Here is a 26,149-nt window from a genome sequence, read left to right as displayed (position 1 = left end):
TTGTGTTCATGCTTGGACACAAATTGTATTCAGAAGTCTGTTGCAATTTTCACGTACTCTGCTAATCCTACAGTCGTTGCTCTGTGCAATTGACTGAGTTCCATCAAGACGCTACCTCCTTCTTTCCTTGGCAGGTACATTCTTGGGATGCACTGATTTTTGTATACCATTTTGTGGATAGCAAGGAGTTTCCTTGTTTGGATATCTAGTTTTTTGACATCTGCTTGTGGCCAGTTTACTATTCCTCAGCTGTACTGGAACACTGGTACTGCTAGTAGGGTTATGGCTTTGATTTTGTTTCATGGGGCGAGATATTTTTTGAGGATCAGCCTCGTTCTATGCAGGCATTCTTTGGTAATTGTTTTTAGCATTTTTTTTACGACAAATTTGGTGGCCCTCTTCTATTCCAGGGTGTGTATCATCTGAACAGGACGCCCTAGTAAGATGCTCCGTTGCCTAGCTCCTGCATTGTGGTGTCTATGTCGATTTTTATGTTGTCTGTTTTTGTTGGCCTACCTTGCATGAATGTGCACTTGTACACTTATTTAGGCCAAATTCCATTTGTATGTCGATGGACAACCGTTTCACTAATTTCAGTTGTTCTGCCAATGTTGCATTGTTCAGTGCAGAGTTTTAAATCATCCATATACAGTAGATGCGCCACCTTTCTTATTTCATTGGACGTACTTTTATTGGATGTTAGGGTGTATCTCTGTCCTTTCTCATTAATGAGGTTACTTAGTGGGTCCACAGCCAAGCAAAACAAGAGAGGGACAGGCTGTCACCTTGGAAGAACCCACGTCATATCTTTACTTTTGGTATTTCAATCTTTCCTTCTGAGTGCTGCAAGATTACTGTGGTATTCCATAGATCCATGGCTTTCTCAATCTGCTTGATTATTTGGGGATTTATCTTGTATATTTGCATGCACTTTATCATCCATGGAGGTGGGACACTGTCAAAAGCTTTTTTAAAATCGTCTATCCATGCTGTGGACAATTTGGTTCTTCTCGTATTGCAATTTTCGAGCATGGCCTTGTTTAGTAATAAGTAGTCTATTGTTCCATAACATCCTCTCTTGCATCCCTTCTCTTCTGCCTCGAGGCCACCTCCTTATTGTGTTAGGTGGTGTCATGGTTTTTGTGACGATTCCTGTTAAAAGTTTGTATGTTGTTGGTAGACAGGTTATTGGCCGGTTTTTGTGTAGTATTTGGGTCTCTCCAGATTTTGGGATGAGGAAGGTGTTATCTTCTGTGAGCCATTTATCCATTTCCCGGTCCCCTTGGATAAGTTCATTAAATGCCCGAGCATAGTGAACGTAGAGAGCATCAAATTGCTTTAACCAGAAATTTTGGATCCCATCTGGGCCAGCGCTTTTGAAGTTTGCCATCTTTGCCAGTTGTTGTCTTCTATTTTCTGCATCAATTATATTACTGAAGGCATTTCCTCAAGATGTTGCTTTTTCTCTTCCAGGTTTCGGATCCATTCCGCCTCCTTATTGTGGTCTTTTCAATCTTCATAAATTCCTTTCCAGAATCGTTCCAGTTGATCTTTTTCAGGAGGGGATGACACATTCTGCTTCCATTTCCCGAATTCACTGTAGAATATTTTTGGGTTGTCTTCAAACACCTGGCCTTGTTTTCTCCTCATGTTATCCTCATCGTAGTTTTTTATTTTCCTTTTTATTATTACAACTTTCAGTTTATTTTCAGCAATTATTACCTCTAGGCCTTTGTCTTCACAAAGAAATGAAATTTATTTGGTGCCAGTGTTAATAATACTCCATCCCTCTGGCAGGGGTCAGTAAAACACATACACTGTCGCATTTACAGGTAAAAATAGCAAGCCTCCCGATCCTTGCGGAGGAAGAAAGGGGTGTTTTGTGCCCATTACCCGATTCTTCTACCACCAGCGCACATGTAAAATTTGGCGGAGATTGGTCAAATCGATTTTCATTGTACAAGGTTCAATTCCAAATTTCAACATCCCTCTGATAGTGTAAATAGTTAATATTAAGTAGAGGTACCAAGTCGTAAGAAGGGAGAAAATGAGGCATAATGATGGCTCCTCATTCCCTTAGCATATTTACATGGGACAAAGCCTCAGGAAGTGTCACAATGTTTTCGATCCTGAGACAAGCCTGTGTTAAGAAATCATGAAAACGAGATCGAGAATACCGAGCGAGCTCTCTGATCCCATCCCACACTCTTACCTCATGCAGGATTCTCAGTAGCTCATCACGAATCTTGAGGTTGGGTAAACTTTTATCTGGCAGAGGAGTGAGCCAACCACCAATAGCTGTGAGCACACCGCTGTCGATGAAAGTTTCCTTCAGGTCTTGTCTACACATAAAACAGATCAATGAAAAGGACTGGTCATATGATATAAGACATGAGGATTTCTCATTTAATCCATCCATTCATTGTACCTGTGCTTAAATACATCTGTGCATCTTCCTGAATTAATGAATCTGTCTCTGTCTCTCTCTCTGTGTCTCTGTCTGTGTCTCTCTCTCTCTCTCTGTGTCTCTCTCTCTCTCTCTCTCTCTCTCTCTCTCTCTCTCTCTCTCTCTCTCTCTCTCTCTCTCTCTCTCTCTCTCTCTCTCTCTCTCTGTGTGTCTCTCTCTCTCTCTCTCTCTCTCTCTCTCTCTCTCTCTCTGTGTGTCTCTCTCTCTCTCTCTCTCTCTCTCTGTGTGTGTCTCTCTCTCTGTGTATCTCTATCTATCTATCTATCTATCTATCTATCTATCTCTCTCTCTCTCTCTCTCTCTCTCTCTCTCTCTCTTCTCTCTCTCTCTCTCTCTCTCTCTCTCTCTCTCTCATTGGTGGACACAGGTTTAAAGGAATATAAGGAAGAATCTATCTTTATCAAGAAAAGGTTCAGAACTACATTCAGAGTTTCTAAAGAGTAAAAGTGTAAGAATAAATCGACATATTACATACACAAAACGAATCATGGTATTATTGCCACTCTAACCCCCACCCACTCTCATCGAGTTATACATTATATTTCCCTCCTTTTCTGCATCTGCTAACACCTTCAAATCTACTTTTCATATTATATCCCTAACTCCAGCAACTTAATTTTATCCACATATTCTCTCCTCTTCCATTCCTTTTCTAAATCTTTTTTTACAAAACTCTTTTTTTCTAAATATTTTACTAAACAAAAAGTATGGAATAGCATGCATACTTTGAATATTCCAAAATCATCCAGTGATTCCATTTCAAAGTGGAAATACTATACAGTAAAATTATGAAACTTCCTGGGAATCTCAAGCAAAGCTGACTTTCCAGAGGACCAGCAAATATCTCATAGAGAAAGGATTAAGGCTTTTTCTGAAATAAATATCATGTTACATTGCTATCGTGCATGCCTCCCCTTTCATGATTAGCGAGCAAAACCATTCCTACATGCATTCCGGCATACAAATGTAGGAATGAAACAACAATAAGCCATTTATTCTCCTCACAATTACCTTCCCCTTGCACATAGGGCTACAATCCAAAATGGCACAGGTTTCTCAACTCACAAGACGTGTGGCATGCAGTGAGGTTTGCTCTATTGGCTCAAGCGTGGCACATCTGCATTTAGAATGCATATATGTGGATCTTTACTGTGGCTTATCAGAACCTGGTACGTAGGTATACAAAGCATGCAGTCAAGAGTCCCATTTCCCTGCAGTTCGTACTTCTTTAAATGGGTCACGACCGTCGGTAGCATTGTGAGCTTCTTCAGTGCTGGCTTTTTTTGTGTATTGAGTTCTTTGTCCGCCTTTAAAAGACATCAGACAAGCATGCATACACAGACAAACAAGCATTAATAACTGCCTCTGGATTTGAGAGAAATGCTGAATAAGAAAATGAAAAACAGGAGTATGTAAGAAAGCATGAATCATGACATACTAGCTCCAGACCTACAAGAAGTATAAAAAAAGAGTGAAAGGAGACATCCTCTTATTTCTTTGTCACATCCCGGAAAAAAAGGAGACATACATGGTAAAGAGAAGTCAAATTAACAATGCAAGACATAAATACTTTGTGAGCATTAAAAAGATAATACGGTATATGTAAGCAGCAACAGCAGGACAGGGAGGGTGCACAGGAGTGCAATCATCAGCTAAGCAAAATATAATTTTATTTTGTGGATAATTTTTCACAGAAAGCAAATGTGCATGTTTTTCATTTATAGTGACTAAGCCCATGGAAAACCCTAAGGTGATAAATCAATTTTAAACATGATGCTTTTCGTTTGCATTAGGTAATCCAGCCATCTAAAACACCTCCTTTAGGAGTACTTGGTGCAAAGTCTGAGAGCAAAAAAGGTAAACAAACTCACCTCTGTGGCCTGATTCATGCGGGTAACCATCGCACTAATCAGATCATCAACATCACTGATGAATGTCCCACCATCACGATGCCTATGGCGACGTCGGTTCATTTCCTTTCGATGCTGAAGCATCAGGTCAAAGTCATAGACAAAGTCAGCGCTGCAGACAGGAACCATGAAAGAGACTGGTTGCCAAATAAACAAGGGAATGCCGGGGGAAACAGATGGGGGAAACAGACGGGGGAAACAGACCCCATAGACAGAAAACAGCCATGGCGGACGGGAGAAAATAGAGGGCAGACGGAAAACAGGGCCGGTGGACAGAAAGCAGGGCCGGCGGACGGAAAGCAGGGCCGGCGGACGGAAAGCAGGGCCGGCGGACGGAAAGCAGGGCCGGCGGACGGAAAGCAGGGCCGGCGGACGGAAAGCAGGGCCGGCGGACGGAAAGCAGGGCCGGCGGACGGAAAGCAGGGCCGGCGGATGGAAAGCAGGGCCGGAGGATGGAAAGCAGGGCCGGCGGACGGAAAGCAGGGCCGACGGACGGAAAGCAGGGCTGACGGACAGAAAAGCAAGCCCGATGGATGAAAAACAGAACTGACAAATAAAAACCTCCCCAAATAAAAAGAGCCAAAGTTAAAGTCCAATGCGTCCATATAATTAAGACAGATGCACACAAACGTGTGCACATGTCTATCATGTCTTCTTCAGTATTAAAACAATTAAAATTTAGGAACCTCTTCCTCTTTTTTTCTTTTTTCCACAACTCTTTTTTTTTTAAAGTGCAGTCAGGGAACATATATTTTCCTGTTCACATTTTTGTTGGACAAGTTTGGTAGTATGGTATTGTATTCACATAAAAGTTGATCAAAGGCTGAGAGACTAAGGTCACAGTGGCATTTTAAATTTTAGGGAAATGGCTATCGATTGCATATTCATCAAAATGTTATCAACACTCACTCGGCCCCTGGTATGTGTCTCCTCCGCTCATCCTCTTGTGAATCAGATTCAGAGTCTTCACGAACTCTCTTTCTTCCAGAATTCTTTCCCATTGCAGCAGCTTCTTGCTCCAACTCCTCGAGCCCGAAGCCCTATCGGAAAACAAATCTGTGAGAGACTGAAATCCATATACAGGGTAGTACAAAAATACAGCAAAGCAAGGCAACAAAACTTGATCTAAACAGGACAAAACATTTCATATTAAAGATGGAAGGTAAAGCAACATAAGATAACAAAGAAGGGGAACTAAACAGGATATTAAATGGAAGGTTTTAATACTCACAGTGAACTCTTCTTCCTCATTGTCAGATTCTCCAAAGATGTCTGCAATGAGGTTGCCAACCCCTGTGCTGTTGTAAAATAAGCTGGCATTAATTATAGTGCAAAGAAAATTTTAGCGAAAAAATTCAGTATTTCAAGTAAACCCTCCGCCAACCCCCCCCCCCTCCCCCCCCCCCCCCAATCCCCAAAATAAAACAAAATTAAAGCCCCACTATTCACACAAAATAACATATGTTCTGTGTCCATGAGAGTTTTATTGTACAACTTCCAAAACCTGAACCAACCAATTAAAATCCTCAAAGAAACTGAAAATACAGCACTTGTATATGTGAGATCTACTCCTTCCTTTTAGACTTTAGAGCATAGCTCAAAAATATAACATTGTTTGAAAAGAGACATGATGTTTACTCAATTTAGATAACAAACTTTAACAATTGTTAGAGCATGTCTAATGAAATGGAGAGAAGAGATTTTACAAATCGATCAGAAGCAAATTTCTAAAGGAGAAAGACACTGCATGGTATTGACATTACGTGAAATGGCCATCAGACAAAGGACGATGGGAAATGAAAGTACAGAGAACAAGACATACACATGTTCACACATCACGTTGTTGTACACCTCAATTAAATTTCCCATCATGCAGTTACCTTACATTTCGTTCACGAGCCTTAGACATTGTGGGACTATTGAAGTAAACATTTATGATTAAAGACAAGGACAATAACAACAAAATATTCTGTAAAACATACTCATCTGCAGATTCACTGTCACTGGCGAAAAGTTGATCATCCTTCTCTGGTGACTTCACTTCTTTGTTATGTGCAGGTATTTCTTGTTTGTCATCTTCTAATTGATCAAACATCTCTTCCTTTCCCATCCTCCCTTCTTGTATTTCTGCTGGTGAATTGGAGAGAGCCTCTCGCTCTTCATCCAAAGTTAAAGAGCCTTTTCTCTGGGTGGACGTTGTTCTGTCCTGATCAGAATCGCTGTCCGATACCAGGCCTTGTCCACGGCTTGGACCCGCAGGTCGGCCTTCCAGATCCAATTCTTCTTCTTCATCAGAGCGTAGTCGAGCTAGATGCGGTGGAGACATCGACAAAGGCCTCAGCTCATTCTCCTCTACCTCACCCTCTTCCTCAGAGCCAGATGCAACACCCTTTTCTGGGGAAATAGCCGTAACCTTCTGGTTCTCAAAATCGTCTTCTTCCATTGCTTTTTCTTCTTCTCTTTCAATTCCCCTATCCATCTCCTCCACACTGTGCTCTTCTCTTACACCATCATCGACATCGTCATTTTCATACATCACACGGCTCTTCTTCCTGGCTGCAACACATGATGATCAAAGACAATGAAAAGCAGTTGTGGTTGTGCATATACTCGTATAAAATATGAATGAATGATCGTTTTAAGGCCATTTTCCCCGCTAGAGCAGGGGCTAGTCTTGCGGGCCCCATGAGCTCATGGTTCCCTGTTTGAGGCAATGTTTTTATGGCCGGATGCCCTTCCTGACACCAACCCTTAGTCGCCTCTTACGATGCGCAGGGATACGGTGTACCTATTCTAAATCGGGGTACACACCGAGATAATTCATCCCAGCAAGCTGGTACTCAATTTGCCGACCTCGGAAGGATGACAGGCTGAGTCAACCCCCCTGGCGTTAATTCAACGATTGACTGGGATTCGAACCCAGGATCCTAGGATCCCAAGCCGGCACCCTAACCGCTAAGCCAACACCAGGCTATGGCTATACAGGCTATACACTCGTGTGTATATATATATATATATACACACTCGGAACCCGTTAATATGCGATCCATGGGAGCCAGGAAAATCGACCGTGTGCTAACTGAGACCGTGTATTACCTATCTTCCAGCATGAGCGTGGTGGCCGCCATCTTGGATTGTGTCGGGTGACGACGGGTGAAACTTGGTCAATTTTTTTAAAGATACTTTTTCGTAATAAAACAACACATATGTAATAATACTTATACAATTTTTATTATACAAGACACAATATACAAAAAACATAGAAATCAAGAAATATTGTTCAAAATACAAAATCCATTTGCATGGGTTCGTGGGGAAAACGCGTTGCCTTGCTGCAGACGTGGATACGAAACGTCAATGGAGTCATCACTGGTTATGGTGTTTATACAATGTTTAGAAGAACAAGATGGCGATTGGATTGGGCCGATTGGATTTGATTGCTCGAAAAAAACGTTTTCAAGTGATGTAAATGATGTAAACGCCATAGAAACTGAAGGTGATATGATTTGAGTTGAAAAGAATGCAATATTTATACGGGAAGCACTGACTGAGATGAGTCGGGGAGAGAGACAGGTGTCAATGCGTCTTGACACTTTGCAGTTCCCGGGCCCGGCCGGTGGAGATGAAAGGTTAAATCAGCTTACGTAGATAAACACTCGTGTCAATATCATATTAATAATAATTTGTGAAATGTTAAGTAAACCAGAGGTGTTATGAACGTCATGTTGGTGTTATGAAAGCGAACTTTTACGCGCGTTATTTTTTTTAAAAATCAAGATGGCGGCCATGTACAATGTACAACATGCTCGATTCTTGTCATTTTTTGATTTTTTCCTACTAATTTATCAAAATGTTTGGGTACCAAGGGTCGACCGAGTGCTATCCGAAATCGCATATTAATGGATCGCATATTAACGGGTTCTGTGTGTATATATAAATATATATGCATATATATAAATATATAAGATGGAAATATAAATATATAACATGGAAGAGGGCAGTGGAAGGGGAGAGGAATGGGCTTGAGGTGTTGACGAAGCAGGAGAGGATGGGGTTGGTGAAGTTGAAGAGAGTGGAAAGGATGAAGAGGCGAAGAAAGGAGAGCCAGAGGAAGAGAAAGAGGTTCCTTGAGAAGCCTTTTCAGTTTATGAAGGATCTGTTGGAGCCATCTCGAGGTGGTGTACTGAAGGTACCAAAGGAAGAGTTGGAAGGTCACCTGCATGTCACGTATGCAGACACAAGGAGGAACGAAGTGGTGGAGGACATCGAAGGATTGGTGAGACCGACAGAGCCAGGTGTTCCATTTGATTTGTCAGAGCCAAAGATGTCTGAGATTGAGGCAGTTTTGAGGAAGGCACGGGCGGCATCGGCTCCAGGACCAAGTGGAGTGCCATACAAGATGTTTAAGAGTTGTGAAGGCATCAGGCAGTATCTGTGGAAGGCTCTGAACGTGGTATGGAGGCAAGGAGTGGTGCCCAGTCAATGGACTTGGGCAGAAGGAGTTTATATTCCAAAGCAGGAGGAGGCTGTGACACTGGAGCAGTTTAGACCAATATCATTGCTCGATGTAGATGGGAAGATATTGATGTGTCTTTGTGGCACGGCTCTCAGGCTTTATCAGAGGGAATGGTTTTGTGGATGGTTCTGTGCAGAAGGCAGGAATACCAGGATCACCAGGATGCATTGAACACTCGGCAATGGTCTGGCAAGTGTTGCAGGAGGCAAAGAGGCAAAGGAAGGATGTGGCAGTGGTTTGGCTGGATTTGGAGAATGCATATGGGTCAGTGCCGCATGCCTTGATCAGGTATGCCATGGATTTATTTTGGGTGCCACGGAGATTTTGGAGTTTTTTGATGGCATATTATGATCAGTTTTGGATGCGGTTTGCGACACAGTCCTATGTAACAGAGTGGCAGAAGTTGGAAGTGGGGATCCCGATGGGATGTACCATCTCCCCTATTTTGTTTGTGGTGGTTATGGAGTTGTTGATACGTGCGGTGAGTGGACATGGGAAAGAAGTGGAGCTAGCCCCTGGTCAGAGGTTGCCAGCGATGTTTGCTTTCATGGATGATCTGACAGTTGTCCAACAGTCCGCTGATGCAGCAGTAGAGGTACTGGGACGACTGGAAAGGTTGATGCGGTGGGCAAGAATGGGATTTAAAGCAAGAAAGTCGAGGAGTGTGGTAGTGAGACGAGGAGTGGTGGATAACATGCACAGGTTTGAGCTGGGAGGGGAGGTGGTTCCATCATTGGTGGAGGCCCCTGTGAAGAGTTTGGGAAGATGGTATACAGTGGAGTTGAATGATGTGGGAAGAGTGGAGGAGGTCAGAAACAAGCTTTTGAGAGGTTTGAAGAGGATTGATGGATGTGGTTTGCCAGGTAAGTTGAAGGTATGGTGTTTAAAGTTTGGATTGATGCCACGAGTATCGTGCCCATTGATGATGTATGATATTGCGATTGGGCATGTAGAGAGGATGGAGGTTGTGGTGAGCGGGTTTGTGAGGAGGTGGTTGGGAGTGCCACGCTGTTTGACGAACATTGCCTTTTATGGTCTGGGTGGAAAACTCCAGTTTCCCTTGACATCATTAACAAAGGAGTTTAAGGTGGTGAGGGTGCGGGAGTTCATGATGTTAGGGGATTCAAGTGATGCAGTGGTAAAGAATGCTCTCCCAGAGAAGAAGGGAAGTCGGAAGTGGCTTTGCAAGAGCAGAGGTGGACGAGATGGAGGAACGGTTGCAACAGGAGGAGGTCATGGGGATGGTACAGCACGGGAAGCATGGCTTGGGGTGGATGAAGCATGAGCGATGGGTAAAGGCATGTGTGAAAGAGAGGAGGAAGATGGTTGAGAGGGAGGTGAGAAGAAAGGAAGAGGAGGGGAGATATGTGAAAGCAGTCGGTCAGGCACAGCAAGGTGCTTGGACTAGGTGGGAAGGTGTGCAGGTGAGGATGTTGAAGTGGCAAGAGATTTGGAGGATGGAGCCAAAATTGTTGAATTTCCTGTTGCGGGCAACGTATGATGCGCTTCTGTCACCAGTAAACTTGAGATTGTGGGGGTTGTTGCAGGAGGAGAGATGTTATTTGTGTGGAGGTGTGGGAACGGTGCAGCATGCACTGAGTGCATGTTCAGTAGCATTGGCAGCAGGACAATACAGGTGGCGACATGATCAGGTGCTGGTGGTGGTGGTGCAGATGGTGCAACAAGAGGTGCTGAGGTCGAGAGAGAGAGAAGAGTGGAGAAGGAGACTGATGGGGGAGAGGTGTGGTTTGTCAAGGAGGGCCAAGTGGTAAGAGGTGGAAAGAGGAGGAGGTGAAAGCAAGAGGGCTGTCAGATGCTTGTGATTGGCAGGTGGTGGCAGACCTAAAGCCACAATTGGTATTCCCCGAGGAGATCCGTGTGACAAGGTTGCGGCCTGACATTGCCATTTGGTCAGGTGCAATAAGACAGGTCATCTTAGGGGAATTGTCTGTACCTTGGGAAGAGAACATGGAGGAGGTGCACGAGAGGAAGAGAGGAAAGTACAGTGAGCTGGAGGCAGATTGCCGGGAGAAGGGTTGGCGAGTTTCGTGTCAGCCATTTGAGGTGGGGTGTAGAGGGTATATTGGAAATTCCTTTTCTGCATTTCTTGCTCGGCTTGGAGTGTGTGGGACAGAAAGAAGGAGGATATGTGACAAGGTGGCCCAGGTTGCCTTGAAAGGCTCATTTTGCATTTGGAGGAAGTTTATGGAGGCACGTCGAATGGTGTAGGTGTCGGTCAGAGTTTGTTGCTGTACAAACTCTGTTATAAACTATAGTATAAACTGTTATTTGTAGTTAATAAAAGAAGTTTTTGCTTCGCCATTATATATTTCAAATGAGAATGCATGCTTCCCCTCGCACGCCAAACGGGTCTGTTAAAACCTCTCCTTCGCTTTGAAGCTGTTTTACGAGCCACGGGAAGAAATGCGGACAATGTGTGAAATGTAAATCTCTATACGTGGGATACATGAGTTTTGTGTACACAGAACTTTTCTCTGGTAGACTCTTATGATCATTAATTGATTTTCATATGGTAGAATGCTTTCATGTAGTTAGAATGCTTGATTTTCACTGCTCTGGACTGGGTCGAATGAGAATGCTCGCTGAAAGTATAAACGAAAGTCTGGGACTCTTCAAACGGCCTCCTGCACATTTACGATCCCACCGGGACCAGGAATGCAAACTCCCTCGCGTGAATTACAGCTTTTGGTCATCCTGGAGTTTTGAAAGGACATCTGGCCCGCGAGATAACAGCGCTTGCTTCACTCCCCTGAGGCAACAGGACGGATGTCGGTGGGGGACCTGGCCCAGTAAAGGACGTTGGTGGGGGAAATTAGCCCATTTAGGGATGCTGGTGGGAGGACCATTAGCCCAGTTTCCTTTGTTCGAGCTCAGTTTCAGCGGAGATCTTCTGATTAAGTATTCGTATATAAACCGGACTCGAGTCCGCTTGCTCGGTAGGAGGGCTGGCGTGGCGCACTGTCCGTACGTGCTGTATATTGCTGGCTCTGCTCCACAGCTGTGAACTTGGTGAATTAATAAATGCTTGTCAATCTTTCCTTGTGGTGAATACCTGAGTCCCCTCCCGACATAGGTTGAGGTTACAGAATAGATATGGAGGTGTGTGTGTGTGTGTGCGTGTGTTTCAGGAGTGGGTCATGAGTGGGTGTGGTTTTGCACGAATGGTTTTGCATGTTTGCATGAGTGGTGCATGTTGGTAAGGGTAGGTGGTTGGTTGTGTGTGGTTTTTTTTTGTTTGTTTGTTTGTTTTTGTTACTATTATTATTTCTTATTTTGTGTATGTGAGTGAGTGGGTGAGGGTGTGTGTTTTTGCATGAATGAATTTTTGCATGAGTGTGTGTGTTTTTGTATGTTGAGTGGTGTAGGTTGTAAGGGTAGGTGGTTGGTTGGTGTGTGTGGATGTGTGTGGATGTGTGTGGATGTGTGTGGATGTGTGTATGAATGATCTGGTGTGTTTTGTTGGTGAGTGGTGAAGGGTATAAAGGTGGGTGTTTGAGTGTTCCACCATGCTTGTTTGGTGCTGTGGATTCTGGATGTGGAGGTGTTGCTGTTGTAGTCTGCATTCGCGCTGGCTGGGGGTGGGGGTATGTACGCATCCAGGTGTAGTTGCTGCATGTGGATGTGTAAGTGCCCCTGCTGGCCCACCTTAGCTGACCGTATCGAGGTTGAAGGGCCAAAATGGGATGATGCTGAGGACCTCGACTGAGGACCCGGTCAGTGCGGCACATTTGTGACCAGGTGTGTTTTGAACTTATATATATATATATATATAGTTACAGATCCGTCACTTCCGCCTTTGTCGTTATTATATACTTGTAGGAATTTTTTTTAGTTTCAAGTAATATTGTTGTTAAGATTTTTGTGTGAAATGGAGATGACTTCAGTAAAAGGTAAAAAGAAATGTTTGTGGAGGAAAAAGAAAAACACGGGAAAAAACCAGGAGGAGGAGGAGGAGAATGGCCAGGAGAGAGATACAGGGATGAATCGCGTTGAGGTTGCGAGCGGACTTTTTTGATATTGGTCACGAAGGAGTTGAGGCTTCCCGTGAAAGGGATTGTTTGCGACATCGTCATATATTGCAAGTGCAATTAAAGCTGCGTCTCAGGTTTTATCACCAATTTGAGTCATCGTTGGAGAAATCAAGCGCCTCCATTACGGGCCTACATGCCATTTTGTCCTCAAAGAAGAAGAGGCTATCCGCTTGGTGCATCTTATTTTGCCGTTAGGATTTCCGTATCGACCTCATCATGTCGATTGCCGTTGGTTTACCTATCGGCTCAATTCCCATATCGACCTCTCACCTCGTAACTCCTCATCCACAGTCGCGCCAATAACTGCGTATTGATTTGCCGTTCTGCACGACCTCGATTTTCAACCAGCGTGGAGATCTGTGCACGGACTTTGGGGAATGTTACATCCCACTCACGTTTGGCATATCGTGAGTTCCTGGCTTTGAGAGCACTGGGGAATGATGGTACTTTCTTTAAAAGTGTTATTATTGTGAATGTGAGAGTTCTTAATACAATTACTTATTTTGTTCTACACAATTGCATTGGTGTGGTTTTACCATGGTTTATTAGAACACGCAAAATAACAAATCTTCCTGCCGCGTTCCCTCTTGAGACTCTGAGGGGCACCGTAACCGGGGTTTGGGGAGGTAACACGTAACAATATATTTAAACTGTACATCAAAATAACCTTATCACTTTCATTTTTTGAAATATGCAGCTTTACAAACACATTTCTTCAATTGTAATGGCTGCTTATGTAACGGGAACTTCACTTCAATCACCTGGTTGATCAACAATGGCATGCTTGAGTGGTTCTGTATCGGGATCTTTCCCTTTAAATAATGACCCTCATAATTAGATCCTTCAGCTCTTGTGGTTAGACATTCATTTATGCTGTCCATAGTCACTGTAGAGGCTATTGACAGGGAAAACAACAAGAAAATTCAGTTGCCATACCTGACATCTGAACAATGTTTAACCATTCGAGTGCAGGATTTTTTTTTGATAAAAAATATCCCGGGTATGGGATTAATTTGGCATTTTGGTACGGGAATGCAACCATGTACTGATGATCTATTTATAGGTATAGTCGATGACGTGTAGTAACGTCATCTGAACACAAAACTTTTTCACGGGTTGCGGCACTGGACGTCATTCGTACTCAAAGGGTTAAGGGCAATTGGGATGCTTGAGGCTGGTGTAAGCCAACGAACAATCGCACAACGTCTTGGTTGCTCACAGCCTGCAATTTCCAACCTGGCCAGGCATTACGGTGAAACTGAAACTGTGAATGATGGTCCACGAAGAGGAAGACCACGGGTATCCACCCCAAACCAAGACCGCTGGATTGTGCTGCAGCATCTTTGTGATTGTTTCTGCCCTGCTACGCAAACAGCTGCAGTGACAAAAGGTCGCCACAACAACCGCATCAATGCCTGTACTGTGCTGAGGCGTTTGAGAAGTCGGGGCCTGGTGGCAAAACGTCCTTGCAGAGGTCCAGTGTTGAACGCATTGCATCGGCGGAACAGACTAAGATGGTGTCTGCAGCATCGCCGCTGGACACAGCAACAGTGGAATGCAGTCTTGTTCAACGAATTCTGCCCCATCTCTCTTTTCTCTCTACCTTCTGTGGATATTTCTGATGGGCCCTTGTACTGTGCTTTAGATAGATAGGTATGGAATAGGTTTGGTAAGGTATATGTTTTGCTGAACATAGCTTGCACCCTGAATGGCTTGCAATTGCCCCTTGTACATTTTTGCACCCTCTCTCTTTTGATTACATGGATGTTGTGATTGCTTGCTAATTGCTTGTGCATTAAAGTGCTTAAACTGCATTGTATGCTCCCCCTTGGCCCCACATTCACACTGTAAATAACCCCCTCCCCCCCACCCCCCTATTGTTGAACTATTCTTCCGATCTGTCTCTGTCTGTGACTGTCCTTTCCTGCATTGGTCCACACACACCGTCCGCACCTAGTGTTAGCCTGGGAGGGTTTAATTCCCAAACGAATTGTCTCTAATCAGTCTATGTCTGATATGCACTGGCAGTTTTACTCAGCTGCGTCCAATTAAAATCTGAAGATAAGATAACATAAGATCAGTGCATATCGAGGGCACGCTTCCCGGGTAAGAAACCACGTGACCCCCCAGGTAAACGGTAATTAAAAAGTGGACCCTGGGCCACGTGGTCAACTATTTGCCATTCACGGTTCATTAACAATCCACCGTGACACAGAGTTATCCGTGCTCGGTGGCCCCATAAGTGTGAGGGGGAACCGAGGCTCACCTCGTAAGGAAATCCCAAAACCCACTTTGTAACAATATCATGGTTTTGGCTTGGGGATGATCTGAGATGATTATTAACAGCAGTCTTGAATACTTGGAAAGAAGAATAAGATTGAAGAGAATGTGGAAGTTGGTTCTACAGGGTCCGTCAGGGAGGTGTGACGATTTTCAGAAAACCCGTACAGTTATTTTTAGTCGAATTTCAATTTTTTTTTTTTTTTAAGACTACATATATAATGCCATGTAATACCACTGTAACAAAGACATTTTTAAAAATGTAATTCATGTTTGAAAAATGACCACCTAAATGGCGGCCGTTCTTGTCCAAGCATTCTTGCAGACGTGCGGAAAAGTTGTCCATAGACCTTTCAACCATGGCAAGTAGAATAGTTCGAATTTCTCTGGTGATGGCCTCTGAAAGGGTCTCAAGAGTGCGTGGTTTTTCAATGTAAACGTTAGCTTTCAGGTAACCCCATAAAAAATAGTCACAGGGTGAAAGATCGGGCGATCGAGGGGGCCACTCCACATCCCCACGGATTGAAATGAGGTGCCCTGGAAAATATTCTGTTAATAAGGCCATTGATTCTCTTGAGGTATGGCAAGTAGCCCCATCTTGCTGAAACCAAACTGTAGGGAGGTCAATGCGACGTCGTCTCAATTCAGGCAGTAAGAACTCGCGCAACATCGTAACATAACGTTGTGAGTTGACTGTCACAGTGCGTCCGCCGACGCGCGAGCGTGCCGTACCGCTGACCGACGAGGGCTGGCCTCCACAACTTGTCGAACCCTTTCGATGTTTTCCGGGGTCCTAACGGTTCGATCACCTCCCCGAGCTACTCCCGGCCTCACAGATCCAGTTGTCCTGAAGTTTTTTACCCACTTCAATATTGTGTTTCGAGACGGAACGGCGCCACGTCGACCAACATTGAAGTGAGTACGAAATCTGCGCTGTGTAAGCACCACCGAACTACCCGTTTGAATAAACGTCTCAACAACAAAGACGCGATGTTCAATCGTCCACAGCTCCATGGCTACTGAAATGGCGCCTAACAACGAGTAACGAACAGCCATCACGCATGCGCTAGACTCCCCACTTGCATTGTTATACCCAATTCAAACATGAATTACATTTTTTAAATGTCTTTGTTACAGTGTATTAAATGGCATTATATATGTAGTCTTTAAAAAAAAAAAAAATTGAAATTCGACTAAAAATAACTGTGTACGAGTTTTCTGAAAATCGTCACACCTCCCAGCCGGACCCTGTACAAACAGGAAAAAGAGGGGAACAAATGAGAGAAGGTGAGCAGTGAGCCTAGAAGTGAGCAATGAGAGTTTCCTGGAAATCTTGAATCCAGGAGAAAGCAGTCAGAATGCAGCACTGGCTATTCAGCGAGTGCACTTCGTACAATGAACCATAAGCTTAAAAACACAAGATCGTCACTCATAATATTGATCGCCACATCCAGCATACAGTCAAGTTTCCAATGGAGACACAGACAGAAGCTCAGACATGAATGACAATTAATTGATATTTTTTGTCTTTATTTGTGATCTCGTTGCTGTAATCACAGGTCTGTGCTGCATTCACCCTTTTGGGGAATGTAGGGGAGGTGGGTTGGTTTAGAACACAGCAAAATCTTGCATGAGTGTGAGTTAATCGTTTCATTTTTGTTGTAGTTAATGGAAATAAATTCACCCTTCATCCCTCCATTCATTCTCTCCAGCAACTAATTGTACTCACCAATTTCCATGCTCTCGTCTTCTTCATTTTCACTCTCAGAAGCCTTTCTCTTCGCTGCAACAAAACAGAAAAGCGAAAGCAATGCATTTCAATCACAATCCAGATGTGAAATTACTTTTTTATTACTGTGTGTGTATGTATGCATGCATGCATGCATGCATGCATGTATGTATGCATGTGTGTGTATATATATATATATATATATATATATATATATATATATATATATATATATATATACACACACACACACACACACACACACACACACACACACACACACACACACACACACACACACACACACACACAGGTCATATATTCATGCTCGTGGTCTAGCTCAGAGAGCAGGAGGTGGGGTCGAGGGGAGGAGGTTATGAGATATCAAAACAAAGACAATGTGCCAGATGTGAACAGGCAGCCAAAATACACATGGACAAGTGATATCAAAGTGAACTAGAACGGCACTCAGTAGCTCCGCCAGGCTGAACAGTTTACATTTTGTATCCCAACGACAGGTCATATCTGGATCCAGACCTGAATCAAAACCGAATTGGCTTGTTCCTGTCACCAACTCAATTCATACACCTAGTTTTTTTCACAACTCGTCCATAACTTTTTGAAATATCCTGTTGTGTATCATTTTTGGTCCCATCTCTCAATGGTGAAAATTTTTAAAAATTATCGTGTCTGGATCATGATCTTCACGAAAATTGAATCACAACTTCATAATTCTTCCTTTTCACACACCTGACATGTCCACCAAGTTTTGACCCAATCTGCTCATAACATTTTTGAGATATTGTGTTATATAGAGTATCATTTTAGGCCATTACTCAATGGTGAAGAATCACTGAAAAAATTATCGGACCCGGAGCCTAATCTCCAAATTGGAATCAATTATTCCTTGTCACACACCCAACATGTCCACCAAGTTTCATCTGAATCCATCCACAACTCTGAGATATCATGCTATATATCGTTTTTGGCCCTGTCTCAATGGTGAAGATCCTCAAAAAATTATTGTTGTCGGATCCGGATCTTCACCAAAATCAAATAAATTTGGCCTGATCACACACCCATCCTGACCACCAAATTTCGGCTGAATGCTTCCACAACATTTTGAGATATTCTGTTCACAGACAGGGGTGAAAACATAACTGGTGACAGAGATAACAATGAATGATGCAGTTACACAAGTGGAACACCAAGAAGAGAAAAGTTCAACTGTATTGGGAGAAAGTGATGATACATTTGACCAACCCAAAACTTCTTCGCCATCGCTTTCATTTTCCGATTGCAAACGTTGTTCACTTTCCCACTCATTGTCCCGCAACACTTCTTCTTCTTCTTCTTCTTCTTCTTCTTGTCCTCCATTCTGGGGAAATTCGAAGCTTATTTTCTCCTCATCATCATGTGCATACTGCTTTTCCCCAGTGTTAGAAAACTCTGAACTGGGTCTCACTAAATCCTCCTCGTCTGGCTCATCATCTTCAAGTTCTCCTTCCTCCGGCTCTTCTTCCTCAGCTTGGCCAGCATCACTTTCAGAGTCTCCAGCAATCTCACCAGCCTCACGTTCAACATCACTCTCTGCATCATCACTGCTCTCAACATGTGGCTGCACCGGCAAAGTACAGCTCAACTCTTCATCGGATATGTGCTCTCCTTCTTCATAATCCTGCCAAAAGAGCGATTGTATATCATAAGAGCTGGGAATACACTTGAACAACTCTTAATTCCTGCATTAGACCTCATCACAGGATGTTTTTTTTTTTACCAAAATGCAGAGCAGAAAAATGAGGGCAATGCTTAATTATGGGTTCGGGTTGGAAATCATTATGGGTTAGGGTACATATATGTGTGTGTGTGTGTGTGTGTGTGTGTGTGTGTGTGTGTGTGTGTGTGTGTGTGTGTGTGTGTGTGTGTGTGTATGTATATATATATATATATATATATATATATATATATATATATATATATATATATATATATATATATATATATATATATATATATATATATATACATACATACAGTGAAACCTTGACTTACGAGTTTAATTCGTTCTGTGACCGAGCTCGTAACTCAATTTGCTCGTTTCTCAAATTAAATTTCCCCATTAAAATGCATTGAAATGCTATTAATCCGTTCCAGCCCCCAAAAAACCACACCAATTTTTTTTGTTACGTGTTTTTAAATAAGAAAAATGTACTTTATAAATAACAAATAATGTATAAACAAGCACGACCTCGTATATACTGTACATAATAAGCGGCGTTACGCGCGCTGCTTGTAAACAAGGAGGAAGCGGACAACGCGGTAATTTGTAAGAGTCTTTATTCAAGAGCTCACTGTAACACTGGCGCTGGCGCGCTCCGGGCTGCACGCCCGGTGTATATCCTGAGGCCACGCCTACCCCTCGGCGTGGCCCCCGCCCACTTGGTGCGTGGAATGATGTCACCACACCAGTGAGCTTCCGTGTCCGCCACAATGTAAAGAAATAAACTGGTTTTATTAAGTATATTTACCTTGAAGATCAGACGAAGATGCTGGCGGAGGTGGAGGAGATGACTTTTGCCTTTCCTCGCTTTCACTTGCAGGGCGTTTCAATAAAAACCTGTCCAACGAGGTTTGTTTCTTCCTCCCTTTCAAAATGTTTCGATCGTACTGCCTCGCCAAGTCGACAACACGCACACCTCGCTCATGTTTTTCGACGATTGCGTGTTTTATATCCAAGCACATCATCCTCTTCTTCTTCTCAGTACTGCCCTTGGCACTCAATTTCTTAGGACCCATGGTTAAAACTAAGAAATTTTCCAAAATAAACAAAATGCGAAAACAAAGCAGCAGCGATATACGGCAGAGATGTTTGCACGGCAAGATAACCACGTGACCGGAACGCTCGTTGGGCCACCTTGTGGCGGGTGGCGTAAGCTCGTAACTCAGATCTCGGCTCGCATCTCAAAGCAAAAAACCACCCGAGCGACGGCTCGTATCTCGGAAAACTCGTAAGTTGGTGCACTCGTAAGTCAAGGTTTCACTGTATATATATATATATATATATATATATATATATATATATATATATATATATATATATATATATATATGTGTGTGTGTGTATATATATATATATATATATATATATATATATATATATATATATATATATATATATATATATTGTTACAGATACGACTTTGATGGTATGGTGGGCCGAGCGGGATGGCCGCCGTATCCGTACAAGTTACCCCGATTGCACCCGGGGTTGACTAATCGCGCTATGCTGGCTCAATAAGAAAAAGAAGACACCCGGCTGGATTATAATGACACAATACGACACCAGGGGTTCAGTTCTCAAGTATATTCGTACGGAAAAAGGTTAGATTACAGGGGCTAGAGGTATATTACAGGAAGACAGGCACTTAGACACACTCTTATATTATCCCCGGACAGACGACAGACACACGGGACAAAATGCTGACTCACACGGGGGTTGATGAAAAGGGGAGGCAGGTCGCGATGGCTCAGGTGCACCTGGCTCAGGGACAGAATCACGTACGGTGGTGTCCAGAGATGCGTGAAGGTATCACAGCGCTTGTGGGTCGCGACTTTGGTCTCAAGCTGGGGAGGTCGCTCAGCGCTCGGGAGGGTGGCGTCTTTTCCTTCCAAGCTCGGGGCGCATCTCTCCTCACGTCTGGCGCGGGGCCGCGTATATATCCGGCGGGGAGTGACACGCCCTCGGCTCGTTAGCGCCGCCCCAGATGGCATCGGCCCATGGCTTCTCATTGGGTGCGGGGGTTACCGGCTCCGCCCTTGACGAGGGGCCGACAGGGAGCCCCTCCGTGGTAACCCCGTGGAGCGCGTGGTCAATGGTGGCTAACCGAGCCGGAAGGAGGACGCCCACTCCCCATGCCGTCACCGCGCCGCCCCCCTCTTTTGTTGTTGTTGTTGTAGTTGGCGCTTCTTCATGGGGAAGAGATGCGGAGAGGTATGGGGAGGTCCTAAACTTCCTAACAGGTGCTATATAATCACATTCTGGTGCAACGAAGAGTCATAATTAATGGAAACAAGTCCTTAACTGACATAGATTAAGAATAACTAGCAAGATGTCCTATAATTGTCTACGTGTGGTGCGGGGGACCTGGGCACGACATTTAATGGGGGGATGAAGGGGAAGATCGGCTCTAATGGGTGTTGTTTACAGACAATGGGACTAGGGAATGGGGTAAGGGAGAGTTGGGGAGTATCGGAGAAAATAGGGGAATATTTACAAGCGGATATGGAGGCCAAATTCCATATTCGCAACATTGCACCCTTCTCTACCCTCGGGGCGTCCCGACCCGATAAATTTTTACCTACTTTAGTGTGGCACGCAATGTAGTTCCCTCTACTATTAACTCTACCCTGAGTGCGACAGTTTTACAGATATTCACAAATGAGTAAATATGTCCCCCTGCGACGTTGCACCCTTCTCCTCACAGAAACACACCCACAGGATAACCGAATCCGGAAAGAATTCTCAAACTAAACATACAGCCGGTAGGGAGCATTATTTACAAGACTACGCTGCTATTTACACTACGATCCAGGACCTGTTTTTGGAGGAACACATGCAGATGTTATGCATAGAGAGAGCGCGCTTGCCAACATCGATACACCAACCCACGAGTGCTCTGTGGCCGACGGCCTTTAATAACGTGCAGAGCACCCTTTCCCGAGCATCAACAGCACCACCCCACCACCAATCGGTGCAGTCACCATTGTTCATTGGAATAAAAATAACTTCAACAACCCCTAACCCTGCAGGTGTCTCTTGCTCTTCTTGTGGTGCACTTGGTGGTGTTAACTATTAGTGGTTCACCTGTATGGCATAGGTGCCACGTTGATCCATAGGTCCATCCCCGGGTGGTGCTTGGCCGCAAACGAACTGCGGTCCATTGTGGGTGGCCACAAACATTGCGGTCCATATGGTGTACCGATCCAGGCAGCGAACAGCGAAAGTGCAGGCCCACAACTGCGCAGCCAGCACCTCTCTCTCCTCTCTCTCTACCCCAAAGCCAGATCCTCGGAGGTGGGAGACAAAAGAAGCAGACAAGTGAGTAAGGTGGTAAGGGCGCAAAAGTGCACGCAATGTAAGGTAATGCACACTGGGGGCACATGGGAACCAGGTGAGACAGGTACGTTCCTATCGTACGCCCCCCCCCCCACCAGGTAACCTACACGGCCCCTCCCTTACCCCTTACTGCATCCACACAACACAACACTACTCATAAACATCTACTTTACAAATCAACAAACATCCCTACTGTCTTCCCCGTTCCTCCCATATACCAAATTCGTCTTCTCTCCCTCCTAACCAATCAAATTTGCCATTTTCAACTCTCATCAAAATTTGCCATCTCCAACTGAACATCAAAATTTGCCATCACCAATTCATCATCAGTCCCTCCTAGGGAGGGAGAGATGGAATCACCCCAATGTCTCATCCACGTCGTGATGCGTCTCACAAATCCTCACAGCAATCTCATTTCCTGCAACAAACAAAGAAAACACAGGTGTGGAGTCATCATCATCACCACAGGCAAGTGGCTGCGTATGGTGCGACAGGTTCATCAATCCTAACTATCTCCTAAATGACTTTAACAACTTTACACTACCCGGGGGCTTTCTCCGGCCAAACCATTGGCCCTCTTACACTATGGGTTCTACAAACCAATTCCCATTGGCCAAACTGTGGTGCTCTTCAATTTGGGGTCTCACTCCCCCGATTCATCTCCCGGTGCCCTCGCACAATTTCTGGGCTGCGGCGTGTACCTCTCCCAGTGGGTCTACCCACCTGCACACCTCCACCACTGCAGTTGCCTCCGAGCTTACCTGCTCCTCACCCTAACCTAACTACCTGGGGAAGGCCCTCTGGCTCTCTCCCCACTCCGTGCCCTCTCTGGCACTGGGCTGCCCGATCCACACCCGGGATCCTCAGGCACCCACTCACAACTACCGGCTCCCAGAGCCCACCTGCGGCCTCACCTGGCCGACATCCTCACAGTGGTGGAGTGCCCAACCAACTACACACACTAACAGGCTACACGCCCAGCCATTTCCACAACACTAATGCACCCATTCACAACACCATTCTGCAACCGCACCACAAATGCCAATATCCAACCACAATTTACCTGCACCCTCTACCTAACACTTACACTACCCGCCCCGGGTACTCGTGAAAGGGGTCCACTCTTCCCCCATCCACACCTTCGCACCATGCACACCACTCCGTACCACTTACTCCAACTTTCTCCACACACCTGTACTTGCACACCTGTGCTCTCACACCTGGTGCCACCGGCACCCTTCTCTCCCCAAGCGCATTCGCGCTGATCCACAACACTCACTACTCATACACTGCTCCACACACCTGTCCAGTTGCACACCTGTGCAATCACACCTGTTCAATCCTCACACACACAGCATCATCTCAGCTAACTACTCCCTTCTGAAACTTGCGCTTCCCAGTCGTCCCTTTAAACTATTGCGCTCCCTCGTCATTATCATCCATACTAATCTACCTGCGTCCCCACTACAGGTATCAGTCACTACCTAACCTTATCGTCACCTAAGGTCATCTTCTCTAGATCCCTATCAATATAACCTAACCCACCCGGGCTAGTTTTCACTGCCATACACCCCATAATCTAGTGCTCCTTTGCCCCACCACATGGGAAGGGTGGCAGGGATGCCATCCCACCACATCGGGGGTCTCTCACTACCAATTTTGCACATCAAATTTCAACAAATCAAAAATTTGCCAATCCTACTCATCATCTGCCAATCACTACTGCCAATCCTTTGCCAATCACCAAATTTTGTTTTTCTCCAATTTTGGGTCCAAAACACTAACCTCATCACCCAGTCGACTCACTAATACCTCTCAGTGCGCCAATCCCTGTCCAAAGCCCGGCTTCGTAAAGCCAAGCAATGGATGCTGGTTGTTCTGTGCCAGTGGCTGGCTGCATCCTGCCTTCGGTGCAGGGAAGGAGGTTTACCCGGGCCGAGATCCCACGCATCACCTCGGCGTGGAGCCATCCAATGTCCCGATCTCGACCTGCCGGCACGTCTCAACAAAAAGTGGTCGCCATGACGACCCTTTCTATCGGGCTGCCAGCTCCGCCTAGTGGAGCCTGGACGCGGCCGTTCAAAGCGAGGCCCGGCACGCACCGAGGGCCTGCTTCGGCTAAAAGTCGCTCTAACCTCTAACCCGTGTAACGTCGATGCTTCACCTGGACGCTTACACCCCACAGCCCGTTCCTTGCTCACACATCCAGCTGTGCCCATGCTCCTCGTACCGTTCCTTACACACCCAGGCACACCCATTCCACTCACAGCCTTGGTCACACACCTGACCACCGAACACTTTGGCACACATTCGTTGCTTGCACACCTCACCAATACACCTCTTCGAGCCCCCTCCTCGGTCACCTCCTCTGTGACAATCACAGGTGTGCTCTCATTCGCACACCCAACCACGTGCCTCACCACCAACTCCAGCGTGCATTCCCACTCACGCTCTACCATTCCAGGTGTGCATCCTTCCATCCCAGGTGTACATCCTCGCTCACCTGTCACAACTAACTCACGCTCCATGTCACTCTCACTACTTTCACCTCCATTCCTGACAGCGCACTCACCCTTACTCTTGACAGCACACTCTTTCCCCATGCACCTGTCCGTCACACACCTTTCTCGCGCACACTCTCCCGTTACACCCTCTGTAACACTCACCACAGGTGGACACTCTTCCTTACTTCTGACAGCGCACTCTTTCCTCATGCACCTGTCCGTCACACACCTTTCTCGCGCACACTCTCCCGTTACACCCTCTGTAACACTCACCACACCGCGCTTCCACGTGCTCCCTCGCACACGCGCTACGACCGACTCACTCTCGCCAGCACACTCACTCCTTGGCACGCACTTTTTCCTCACACACCCCAGAGTCGGATTTTCTCGCACACCTCCTTTTTCGCACACCAGACCTGTCGCACACTTCACCAACGGCCTCTCACGAACACCCGGGTCCATCTCGACCCCCAAGCTCCTTAAATCCCCTGGCGCATCATACGCACGACCATATTGGTCACCACTTACACCGGGTCCTCTTCCTCTTCGCTTCTCCTCCATCACCTGCGAATCCCTCATCCGGTTAATGAGCACATCATCACGATCCAAACACAGACTTTGGACCAATTCTTTTATCTCCTCTTTTATCTCTTTCTTATCCCCTCTCCGTCGCTTCTTAATTTCGCTCATCCCTTCTTCCACTTCTTCTAATTTCTGCTTCACCTCTTTTATTCCCCGGTACGTCTCCTCAAGCTCGTCCTCCAAGGCTACCTTGACCGTTTCCAGGTGCGTCCTCACCTGCCGGTCCTTCGTCTCCATTACCTCTACCACCTCGTCCAACCTCGTTGTCAGTCCCTCACGTACCATCTGACATTCCCTCTTTGTCGCTATCAAGTCATCTTTTAGTTCTTTCTGTGTCGCCTTTAAACCTCCTAATACCGCAGTGTTCCTTTGAACCTGCTCCACTAACTCCGTCTGTCCCACCGTCAGCTGCTCCACCTCCTGCGTCAGGTCCTCTATGCCCCCTTGTAACTTTACAGTCCCCTTTCTCACCTCCTTTTCCATGTGCTCCTCACAGTGCCTCACCTCCTCGCGCACTCCTCCGACCTCCTCACTCACTCCTCTTCTGATCTCCTCTCCCATCACTTGCATCTCCTGCCCAGATGCCACCCTCATCTGCTCCATTTCCTCCCTGTGAGCATCCAGTTTGGTTTCTACCCCCATTCTGACCCCCTCTATCTGCTGCTCCATTTGTTTAACTTCCCTTTCCGCTTGGTCCCTCATGTCCCTCAATTTGCCTTCCATACTGTTTTCTAACCCCTCTAACCCTTTTTGCATCCCTTCCATTTGATTCTCTTGAGCGGCCATTCTGTTTTCTACCCCCGTTAACCCATTTTTCACTTCTTTTATCCCGTTGTCTAACCCCTCAAAATTATTGTCTAACTTCCCAATTTTCTTGTCTAACTCCTCAAAATTATTGTCTAACTTCCCAATTTTCTTGTCTAACTCCTCAAAATTATTGTCTAACTTCCCAATTTTCTTGTCTAACTCCTCAAAATTATTGTCTAACTTCTC

At 45.2% G+C, this 26,149-nt stretch overlaps 1 protein-coding gene across 3 annotated transcripts in view; it reads right to left on the bottom strand.

The window, feature by feature from the left end:
- IWS1 (interacts with SUPT6H, CTD assembly factor 1) overlaps positions 1-26,149 on the bottom strand; it is a 70,342-nt gene that overhangs the window by 15,585 nt on the left and 28,608 nt on the right. For 2 of the 3 annotated variants that reach the window (XM_068103699.2, XM_068103701.2), the window contains exons 3-10: positions 18,218-18,632; positions 16,955-17,008; positions 6,360-6,933; positions 5,609-5,675; positions 5,287-5,417; positions 4,339-4,489; positions 3,692-3,774; positions 2,213-2,342 (exon numbers count right to left, since the gene is read on the bottom strand). In XM_068103699.2, the coding sequence (XP_067959800.2) occupies positions 2,213-2,342; positions 3,692-3,774; positions 4,339-4,489; positions 5,287-5,417; positions 5,609-5,675; positions 6,360-6,933; positions 16,955-17,008; positions 18,218-18,632 (1,605 nt within the window). The remainder of the gene's footprint in view (positions 1-2,212; positions 2,343-3,691; positions 3,775-4,338; positions 4,490-5,286; positions 5,418-5,608; positions 5,676-6,359; positions 6,934-16,954; positions 17,009-18,217; positions 18,633-26,149) is intronic. The other variant, XM_068103700.2, reaches the window with a different exon arrangement.

Source organism: Myxine glutinosa, chromosome 13 (genome assembly GCF_964187855.1).
Source record: "Myxine glutinosa chromosome 13, kmMyxGlut1.1, whole genome shotgun sequence".
NCBI classification, from domain to species: domain Eukaryota; kingdom Metazoa; phylum Chordata; class Myxini; order Myxiniformes; family Myxinidae; genus Myxine; species Myxine glutinosa.
The sequence above is the reverse complement of the archived record's forward strand: the minus strand, read 5'-3'. Positions and strand labels throughout refer to the sequence as shown.